The sequence below is a fragment of the Sinocyclocheilus rhinocerous genome, unplaced genomic scaffold (genome assembly GCF_001515625.1).
Source record: "Sinocyclocheilus rhinocerous isolate Xijiao unplaced genomic scaffold, SAMN03320098_v1.1 scaffold936, whole genome shotgun sequence".
NCBI lineage: Eukaryota > Metazoa > Chordata > Actinopteri > Cypriniformes > Cyprinidae > Sinocyclocheilus > Sinocyclocheilus rhinocerous.
Window position 1 is genome coordinate 562,441 of NW_015662583.1, and position 12,040 is coordinate 574,480.

Consider the following 12,040-nt stretch of genomic DNA (forward strand, 5'->3'; position numbering starts at 1 on the left):
TTTTGTTTTTGCCCCTATTTTTCATGAGCTGAACTCAAAGATCTAAGACTTTTTCTATGTACACAAAAGGCCTATTTCTCTCAAATATTGTTAAACAAATCTGTCTAAATCTGTGTTAGTTAGCACTTCTCCTTTGCCGCGATATTCTATCCACCTCACAGGTGTGGCATATCAATATGCTGATTAGACAGCATGATTATTGCACAGGTGTGCCTTAGGCTGGCCACAATACTATAATAAAACTTAGATCTTTGAGTTCAGCTCATGAAAAATGGGGGCAAAAACAAAAGTGTTGCGTTTATAATTTTGTTCAGTGTATATATATATAATACTTTTATGGTGCTTGAAGCTTGAAAACTCCTTATTTTTAGTAAATTCATTGGAAAAGGGGGAAAAAAGCAGATTCTCTTTCTTGTACTTACATGTGATATGTTTTGAATAAGGTAGGATTTACACTGAATGAGGAAGATGGCTGTGGTAGAAAAGCTGAGTTTTTAGGCTTGGACCTTTACTCTAGCATTTAAAACATGCTCTAAAGCAGTGGTCGCCAACCCGTCGATTGCGAAAACCTGGCAACCTGGCGTCTCATTCAGACCTGCTGTTTTTGTTTCGTGCAGATGTTTTATGTAGCAAATAAATAAATGACACCTAAAGTCAGACCATTCTGTTTTTGTTTTAAATCCTGAAATTAATCTAAATCAAATCAAAAACAACTGCGCGTGCAGATCGTGATTAAAATGCAGTGGTTGCCTCTAATTTCAAATGGCTAGATATTTTTGTTTAAAGCCAGTTTGTTTGTTATAAAGCAAATAGCCTTATTTTTAAGCCAAATTTGCTTAAAAATCAGTATCAGTATCCAATTTGCTAGTTTAAAAAAAAAAAGAAAATCTGAATTCTGAATCAGCTATGATCGGTGCATCACTCATTAAAATACAAAGTAAAAGGCCTCAAATTTGAAATACAATCTGGGATGTCTTTTTCTATCAATTCTTCAATAGGTAGATCTTGTGGATCTTGGGCATAAAAAGGTTGGTGACCACTGATATAGATGAGCGTCTCTGACCCCAGAGTCAGACAAAACAAAGTCTGCGGCCGTTTCACACTGATACGCATGCGCGTGTGTGTGTGTGTGTGTGTTTGTGTATGAGATACAACAATAGAAACAGCATCCATGAACTGAATGTAACAGCAATATTCACGCACAGTGTAGTCAGCATTTATCCTTGGAGTGATCTAGTTTTACACTTGCTTTCCACATATGCTGCAAAAATACAGCTAAAATCTACTTTTTTTTTTTTTCTAATTTTTTTATGTACCCTTCTGCAAAATGCTATTGAAACCGATTTTTTAATTTATTATTATTTTTTATTTTATTTTGTTTTGTACCCTTCTGCAAAATAGTTTTATTTTATTTTATAAAATAAAATTATTTTAAATTTATTAAAATGTTTATTATTTTTTATTTTGTGCCCTTCTCCTAAATAATATTTTTATGTACTCTTCTGTAAAATACAATTTTACAAAAATTACTTATTTTATTTAAACATTTATTTTTGTTTTAATTTGTAACCTACTGAAAAATACAGTTAAAACCAGCAATTTGATTGTCTTTCATTAGATTAATTTTAATTTTTAGTTTAATTTTGTATTTTTTTTATTTACCTTTCTGCAAAATACAAAAAGAAATCTACTTATTTTATTTTTCATTATTTTATTTTTTTTGTTTTGCACCCTTAGCTAAATACATTAATCACTATTTTAAATAAAATAAATAGATTATTTGTTTTTACAATTATTAATACATATTTAAAACCTATTAATTTAATTTTATATTTTATTTTATCCTGTAAAATGCAGCTAAAACCCACTTCTGATAGTATCGCATGGCTTCTAGCTGGTTGGGTTAGAGGGTTTATCAGCTCAGCTACCTGCTAGTGAACCTGGTTTTGACCCGCTTGATCACCTTGAACCAGCAACAAACTGTGTTCTAGAAAGCAGCTTGATATGAGCTGTTTTTCCCAGCAGAAAGTTCAGGAGGGTCAAAACTGAACAAAAAGCGAGCTAAAGAAACACAAAGAGAGAGAGAATATCATCCGGAGAGAGTCTGGCGCTGTTGATTGCTTGTGGTTTCTCCCTGTGAGGATCCTGAAGGAGAAGTGAACGAGTTCACAGCATTAAAGCAGACCGATGGAGGCGCTGCCATTGAGTTCTGAATGATTTAATCACCTAATGCATTCATAGGAGCAAAATATGACCCTGCAGCACAAAAGCAGTCTTAAGTCGCTGGGGTATATTTGTAGCAATAGCCAACAATACATTGTATGGGTAAAAATTATCCATTTTTCTTTTATGCCAAAAATCATTAGGATATTAAGTAAAGATCATGTTCCATGAAGATATTTAGTAAATTACTACCGTAAATTAAATCCTACCGTAAATATATCAAAACTTAATTTTTGATTAGTAATATGCATTGCTAAGAACTTCATTTGGACAACTTTAAAGATGATTTTCTCAATATTTAGATTTTTTTGCTCCCTCAGATTCCAGATTTTCAAATAGTTGTATCTCGGCCAAGTATTGTCCTATCCTAAAAAACCATACATCAATGGAAAGATAATTTATTTAGATTGACCCTTATGACTGGTTTCGTGGTCCAGGGTCACAAATATGAACTGAGAAGCACACAAAACACTTTGGGGCCAGTAAGATTTTTTTTAAAGAACTTTGAAGCAAGTTCTTTATTTAATACAGAACGTATGCAAACACAGTCATAAGAGTCTTTAAAAACATACAACATGCAGTGAATCAAAACCTACTTTTTCTTTAATTTTATTAGCTTAAATTTTTTTTTTCATTTTTGAAAATTAATTCTTAAATAATATATATATATATATATATATATATACACGTTATGCACGAGAAGCTGCAAAAGACACGGGCGCAAGTGGAATGCAAAAAACATGGTGACATTCATTTTTATGTAGATATAATGGGCGATATATTGCGTCACCAAAAATGATTGAGGTCATGTACATATATTGCGTGATAAGTCGATATATTGATTATTGCGACAGGCCTATTTGTATGAACTCCTCTTCAGATGTGCAGCGTGTTGATGTCAGATGTTTTGTGCTGTTGTTCTTTAATGGAGTTATTAAAGAGTTGTTGATCTACGGTCGGCCGGTGCACGTCACGCTCATCGCCCGTCGCTCCAGCCGCTTCGCCGGCACGCGGTTCCTCAAGCGAGGAGCGAACTGTGAGGTATGTGCTCGAGACGGACGGACCACGTGCTCTTCTGTATGCCGTGTGTCACACGCGTCCAACACGAGCTGTTCCTCTTCTGTATTTATCTCTGTGTGTTCAGGTGTGATTATGTAACGTTGTTCGTTTGCTCTAAAGCTGTCAGCCATTAAAGCCTCACTAAGCTCTCTGTGATGCTTTATGATGGTGAAAATACTTCAAAACTGCAGACCCACACATTTCAGCTGCTCATCATTTAACAATTAAACTAGTCGAGTCAGTTATGTAAAATCACTAGGCTGTCCAAAAGCTTAAATATAGTTTGAAGTCTAGTGAATATCAATTTGTTTTTTAAGTTAATTTAATTCCATTAATTTTTATTATTATTATTATTATTATTTTGTTTTATACCCTGCAAAATATAGTTCAAATCTATTTTATTTTATTATTTTATTTTATTAAGTTTTGGGGACAGATTTATTAATTTATTTATTTTTTTAAATTTAAAGTAAGTTCTTCATTTAGTGCAGAAAGTATGCAAACACAAATATGCAAAAATGTGGAGAATCAAAACCTACTTTTTAAATGTAATTTTAATAATTTTCATTATTTTTTATTGTTTTATTTTATCAATTTTATTTTTTATTTATCTTTGATTTTCAGCACTGAAATCATACCCCATGTCTTATTATTATTATTATTTTGTTTTATACCCTGCAAAATATGGTTAAAATCTATTTTATTTTGTTATTTTATTTTATTATTTTATTAAGTTTTGGGGACAGATTTATTATTTTTTTTTAATTTAAAGTAAGTTCTTCATTTAGTGCAGAAAGTATGCAAATACAAATATGCAAAAATGTGGAGAATCAAAACCTACTTTTTAAATGTAATTTTAATAATTTTCATTATTTTTTATTGTTTTATTTTATCAATTTTATTTTTTATTTATCTTTGATTTTCAGCACTGAAATCATACCCCATGTCTAAATGTGTACTTCTCTTAATTTTATTTTATTTTATTTTATTTTTAATTCTTTTTATTTTTAAAATTTGTAATTGTTTTTTATTTTGTACCCTTCTGCAAAATAGTTTTTATTATTTTATTTTATACCCATTATTCCCTTCTGAAAATATAGTTAAAATCCATTTTATTTTATTTTTTATTTTATTTAAGTTTTGGGGTCAGATTTTTTTTATTTTTTTTTATAAATTTAAAATAAGTTCTTCATTTAGTACAGAAAGTATGCAAACACAGCCATCAGAGTCTTTAAAAATTTACAAAATGTGGAGAATAAAAACCTACTTTTTAAATTTCATTTTAATAAATAAATTTTTTTATTTTTCATTATTTTTTATTATTATATTTTATTTTATTTATCTTTGATTTTCAGCACTGAAAACATACCCCATGCCCATTTATTTTATTTTAAAATTTAACTTAATTTAAAAAAAAATTTCATTTGTACTTCTTTTAATTTTGTACCCTTCTGCAAAATAGAGTTAAAACCTACTTTAATTAAATTTTATTTTATTTTATTTTCAGAGCTAAAAACATCCCCCATATCTGTGTACTTCTCGACCACATAGTATGCAAAAACTAGTATGCCAGATCACTTGTGCTTGTGTTTTCAGGGCGATGTGGCGAACGAGGTGGAGACGGAGCAGATCATCCACGACGCCTCGGTCATGTCGTTGACGGCGGGCAGTTTCTCCTCCTGTGTTCAGGTCCGAGGCTCGGTTCCTCTGTACTGGTCCCAGGACATCTCCACCATGATGCCCAAACCACCCATACGCTGTAAGAGCCACTTCCTGTCCATGACCTCACCACTACTTCCTGTTTATTTGCTCAAAACGGTGCCTTCACCCTCCTTCAGGACAGGGAGGGACGTTTTCTAGTGTTTAAATGCATTTATCTTCTAATGGTTTGTTTGGTCAGTTTTTAGGAGCTCGAAGCTACAGACATTAATGACTTTACAGGTTCTTTAAATGTGCAATGTTAGATTTGAACTTTCAGAAAGTGTGTCCTGTATAAAAACATCTAGTCGGACCCTGAAATGCCAGATTTTGAATACGGATGTTTTCATGATCCTGTTTTATATAGATGAACCGTCTCTGACCCCAAAGTCAGACAAAACAAAGTCTGCGCCCGGTTCACACTGATGCACATTCATGTGTGTTTGATGCTGTGTGTGTGTGAGTCAGCATTGTTGATTTATCATGGGTGTGATCTAATTTTACAGTTGCTTTACACATGCAATGCTGCAAAATACAGCTAAAACCTACTTTTTTATTTTATTAGTTTTAATACATTTAATTACATTTTATTTTATTTCTTTTTTTTTTTTTTTTTTGTACCCTTCTGAAAAATACAGTTAAAACCTACTTGTTTTATTATATATATATATATAATTTTTTTATTTTTTTTAAATTATTACTATTGTTATCTTTTGTACCCTTCTGCAAAATTTAGTTAAAATACTTTACTTATTATTTTAAATACGTATTTATTATTTTATTTATTTATTCCTTTTTTTATGGGAGTGATCTAGCTTTACAGTAGTTTTCCACATACCATGCTGCAAAATACTGCAAAAACCTAACTTTATTTTTAATTAAATTTTATTTATTTTAATTATTTAATTTTTTTTCTTTGAGCCTTCTGCAAAACACAGTTAACTGTTATTAGTCCCTTTTTATTTTTTCAATTTTATATTTAAAAAAAAATTTTTTTTTTTATTTTGTACTCTTCTGCAAAATAGTTAAAATCTGTACTTATTTTATTTTTTTATTTATTTTTTTGTTCTTTATTTTATACCCTTTTGCAAAATTTATTATTATTATTATTTTTTTTTTAATTTAGCAGAAAGTTCAGGAGGCGTTCTTTCCCAATTTAATGTTAAAGATTCTTCTTTGAGATTTTTCTTATATCCACTTGGATATACACATCACAATACAGAAGAAAAAATCTGCCGCTACTTTTAATTTCATATCTACCTGAGCATCATTTGTTACTTCTGGTTTTCATAAGTGTTGTTAGCAGATTCTTCTCTGTTTGGTGACATCACCAGGGCCGTCTGAGGATCTCTCATCTTCTCTTGCGTTATCTCTTTCTATTTGCGCTCATCTTGTTGCTGCTGAACCCATTTCACCGCTTCTCATCCAGAGCAAGATGACATTTCATATGTACAGCGTCTCACGCTGATCCTGCTGTGCGCTCGCTGCTTATCTTAGATTGCTTACCGCTAGTGTCCTCAACCGTGTGTGTGTGTGTGTTTGCTCGGGTTCAATATAGTCTTTTTGCTTCAAATAGAAGATTCCTGTCCAACACTAATTCTCTCGGGCTTGTGATGCATCAGTGCTTTGAAAGCATCGCACAGCTGCAGTTTGTTATTGGCAGGACATCGACACATTCAGATGTGAGGTATCTCATAATGTTGACTTAGTACCTCAATTTTGACTTAATAATGTCATGACATTTTGTCATAATAATGACTTAGTATCTCAATTCTGACTTAATATTATAATTGACTTTTTATGTCATAATATCTCATAATGACTAGGTATCTCATAATTTCAACTTATAATTATGACTGTTCCTGTCATAATAATGACTTTTATCTAATAATGAGGACTTAGTATATCATATTTTCACCTTAAAATCATAATTATGACTTTTTATGCCATAATAATAACTTTTTCTCTGAAAGAAGACTTGGTATCTCATAATTTCGACTTAATATCATAATTATGACTTTTGTCTCAGAATGATGACTTCGTATTTCATAATGATGACTTAGTATCTCAATTCTGACTTAATATTATAATTGACTTTTTATGTCATAATGACCTTTATTTCATAATGATGACTAGGTATGTCATAATTTCAACTTAATATTATAATTGACTTTTTATGTCATGCTACGTGTACTGCGTTAAGCTAACTGAAACTTGTTATAGCACTTTCATATCATTGCTCTCTTGTTGGTTTTGATTGCTTCTATTGTCCTCATTTGTAAGTAGCTTTGGATAATGACTTTTTATGTCATAATATCTCATAATGACTAGGTATCTCATAATTTCAACTTATAATTATGACTGTTCCTGTCATAATAATGACTTTTATCTAATAATGAGGACTTAGTATATCATATTTTCACCTTAAAATCATAATTATGACTTTTTATGCCATAATAATAACTTTTTCTCTGAAAGAAGACTTGGTATCTCATAATTTCGACTTAATATCATAATTATGACTTTTGTCTCAGAATGATGACTTCGTATTTCATAATGATGACTTAGTATCTCAATTCTGACTTAATATTATAATTGACTTTTTATGTCATAATATCTCATAATGACTAGGTATCTCATAATTTCAACTTATAATTATGACTGTTCCTGTCATAATAATGACTTTTATCTAATAATGAGGACTTAGTATATCATATTTTCACCTTAAAATCATAATTATGACTTTTTATGCCATAATAATGACTTTTTCTCTGAAAGAAGACTTGGTATCTCATAATTTCGACTTAATATCATAATTATGACTTTTGTCTCAGAATGATGACTTCGTATTTCATAATGATGACTTAGTATCTCAATTCTGACTTAATATTATAATTGACTTTTTATGTCATAATAGTGACTTATCTCATAATGATGACTAGGTATCTCATAATTTTGACTTATAATTATGACTTTTCATGTCACAATGACTTTATCTCATAATAATGACTTAGTATCTCATAATTTCAACTTAATATTATAATTGATTTTTTTTTTGTCATAATAGTGATTTATCTCATAATGATGACTTAGTATCTCATAATTTCAACTTAATATTATAATTGACTTTTTATGTCATAATAGTGACTTATCTCATAATGATGACTTAGTATCTCATAATTTCGTTCATTAATGATAGTTAATATTATAATTATTGCTTTTTATGTCATAATAATTACTTTTATCTCATTTTTATGACTTAGTACCTCATACATTTTCTCTCATCATTGTGACTTTGTATCTGTAAGTAATTAAGCACAATAACAAAGACAATCCCATCTGACTTTTTTTCTCAGTTTTTGGCAAATAAAACTGATCCAATAGCTCAAGTCCGAAAACAGCATGTTGATCTCATTTTTTTAAGGAACCAGTTTCAGAAGAACCAGTTTTCTACTGTGCATTTTATCAAAAATGACACTTAGTTATGATAAATTAGATGTGATTTTCTTCATTTCCAGACTCATCATCCTCTGCACTTACTCATCTTTCTAATGCATTATGCAATTTGCCTGATGCAATGTTCTTCTGTCAGAAGAAGATGAGGGTTTATGAAGAATGTTTTCTGTAATTAGGTCAGTTCGATATAGGTTTAAAACAGCACTCGCACAAAGGGCTTCCAGGATAACAGATATCGATTTTCTGCTAAACAAAAACTAGAGAGAAGTTGTTACGCAAGGCTCGAGTCTCGGCCATCTTTCATTGATTGTTTGGGGTGCTGCAAGAAGATGAGACACAGTTTTTCTCTTTCATCGCTAGCATGCAACACGCTTCCATCTCCATGAGCTTTGTCTGACCTGCTGAAGGACTTTTCAGTACTCAAGTGTTTGATTACGCCGACTTTGAATGCGCTTTGTGTGGTGTTAATGAATCCATGTAAAGGGGAGTTATTTGTGTATCTCATAACCTACTTCCAGGAGTGTTTTGTGTGTTGTGCTCTAATCTGTTTATAGGTTTGCAACTGCACAGTTAGATTGTAGCCTACTGCTCAGCGCAGATTTTTGACCCACATAGTGCACATTGATTTGTCTTTAATGGTTCATGTCATGTTCATATGAAAGCCCATTTCACATAAGAAAAAAATAACATAGTCGTTGCAAAAGAAAGTCAACATTATGAGATGCTAAGCCATAATTTTAACAAAGTCAAAATTATGAAATACTAAGTCATGATTATGATGTAAAAAGTCAAAACTAGGAGCTACATAGTCGTTGCAAAAGAAAGTCAACATTATGAGATGCTAAGCCATAATTTTAACAAAGTCAAAATTATGAAATACTAAGTCATGATTATGATGTAAAAAGTCAAAACTAGGAGCTACATAGTCGTTGCAAAAGAAAGTCAACATTATGAGATGCTAAGCCATAATTTTAGCAAAAAGTCAAAATTAGTTACTAAGTCATAATTATGATGTAAAAGGTCAAAATGATGACAAACCAAGTCATAAATATGACGACATAAGTCATAATTGTCACATACTAAGTCATAATTATAAGTCAATATGATGCGAAAATGATGCTTAAGTCAACATTTTGAGATACTACGTCAAAATTTTGACGTCATAATTATGACAAGTTAATTTGACTTGTATCATAATCATGATTATTCTCATAATTTCAACCTGTTATCAAATTATTATATAATGTTATGTAATTATGATTTAGTATGTTTTAATTGACATAAAAAGTCAATTATGACAGTCATTATTATTTACTAAGTCATAATTGAGATTAATTGTGAGAAAAAAAAGGTTTAAATTGAGATACTAAATGTGACCCTGGACCACAAAACCAGTCATAAGGGTCAATTTCTCGAAATTGAGATGTATATATCTTCTGAAAGCAATAAACTCAAATGCAGACAAACCGGAAATAAACCTGAAAACAGTTTTTTTTTGTAATTTGACACGTAATTGAAATGTGAACTCATTTGCTTTAAAACGACTCTGGTTTCATATCATCCTGACCAGGAATCTAATGACTGAATCATTTTTGTAAAGACCTGGTCTTATTAAAATGCTCTTTCTCTCTCTCAGTGGACCAGGCCGACCCATACGCTCACGTCGCTGCTCTTCACTTCGATCAGATGCTGCAGAGGTTTGGATCGCCCATCATCATCCTCAACCTCGTCAAGGTGATATCCAGTATTTCCCATTCCAGAAACTCCACGCCCTCCATTTCACCCCAAAATCAGGAGGAAATTATACTTTGCGTTAAGAGAAACCACTAAAATGTCAATACTGTAGCACGGTAATATCGACTGTAAAACATGTTATTGGTCAGCTCCATTTTTAATTTCCTTCTATAAGGACAAACTTTGAAAAACAAATTTTTGTTTTAAAAGATGGACTCAAAAAAACCTTTACATTTTTAATACACGTACAACTAAAGAATTTAAGAGTTATAAATATGACATAAAAAGTCAAAATTATGAGATACTAAGTCATAATTGACATAAGTCAAAAATGCAAGATGCTAAGTCATAATTATGACAAAGTAAAAATTATGAGATACTGATTCATTATGACATGAAAAGTCAAAATGATGAGATGCTAAGTCATATAATTATGTAAGACCTGTTTTGTACGATGGGCTCAAGAAAACATAAAATTTTTATCAGACGTACAACTAAAGAATTTTAATAGAGTTTTGTTGTACAGAATTGTCTAAACTTTAATAAGCTGAATTTTCTCGAATGTTTGATTTATGTTCTGCAATAAAATAGCCTTTAGAAGATATGGCAATAAATTCAAATATAAAAAAAATTATATTTTGCATAAAGAAAATAAAGCCTATTTGTTTAGGATCATTACAGTTTTTTGCATTATTACATTATTGATATTAATGACAATTATTGCATCATATCACCTTGCATTATTTCACGTTAAATATTTTGTTGCACTGTCACGTTGTGTTGCGAACACCATTTTAGCTCATTTTTTGTGCTGCTTTTCATGTGCATTAACTTTTAAAAATGTTGGGGTTAGTAGTTTTTTAAATGTCTCATTTAGGCTGCATTTATTTATTTGCTCAAAAATGCAGTAAAAATTGTGAAATATTATTACAATTCAAAATAGCTGTTTTCTATGTGAATATGTTAACATTTAATATATTTCTGTGATCAAAGCTGAATTTTCAGCATGGTTACTCCAGTCTTCAGTGTCACATGATCATTCAGAAATCATTTTAATATGCTGATTTGCTGCTCTAGAAACATTTCTGATTATTTATGTTGAAAAAGTACAAATTTTTCATAGTTTTATCACAGCAGCATTTATTTGAAATAGAAATCTTTGATCAAATGAATGCATCCTCGCTGAATAAAAGCATTAATTTCTTTAAAAAAATGCTAATGCATGTGCTCTGTGTGCTTCACATGAACACTTTTAGCATCTAATGCACTTATTATAAAGACAACAGACTGCACACATGAAGAAACGCTTTTGAATAAAAGCTACTGTCTAGATTTCCTATCTCTCACGTTTGCTGTCATGTAGTACACCAGAACAACGACCCAAATCACAGTTTGAGCCAGAAACACACACACATGAGCCATGTGATGTCCATTTGAGTGTCAGAAAGGGATCCGAAAGCACAAGATTTAACACGAACTTCAGCCTGGCAGGTTGAAAACACTTCTGCATGTGTGTTTATGGCTTTGTTTCAATGTGTGATTCACCGTATACTTTCCAGATAAAAGCGTGTGACAACAGAGCCTTAATGACCCAAATAAGATGCATTACATGCCTAGAATGCGATCTAATTAACTCCACACATTTAGCGCTCATTTAGCGCACCGGACCATGCGGTCGCAACACGTGTGCGGTCAAACACACTTAGTGTGGTTTGTGTGTAAAGTGCATGTGTGTTTGTGAGCACATTGAGCTCCAGCATAAACTCTGTGTGTGTGTTTGTCACTGGCCTCCAGTGGTGAGTGAGTGTGTGTGTGTGTGTGTGTGTGTGTGTGTGTGTGTGTGTGTGTGTGTGTGTGTGGGGGGGGGAGG

General features: G+C 31.4%; 1 protein-coding gene across 1 annotated transcript in view; it reads left to right on the forward strand.

The window, feature by feature from the left end:
* The window catches only part of fig4a (FIG4 phosphoinositide 5-phosphatase a), a 45,768-nt gene that overhangs the window by 15,785 nt on the left and 17,943 nt on the right, over nt 1–12,040 (forward strand). The window contains exons 8-10 of the mRNA XM_016538186.1: nt 3,164–3,264; nt 4,879–5,041; nt 10,073–10,170. Of these exons, the coding sequence (XP_016393672.1) occupies nt 3,164–3,264; nt 4,879–5,041; nt 10,073–10,170 (362 nt within the window). The remainder of the gene's footprint in view (nt 1–3,163; nt 3,265–4,878; nt 5,042–10,072; nt 10,171–12,040) is intronic.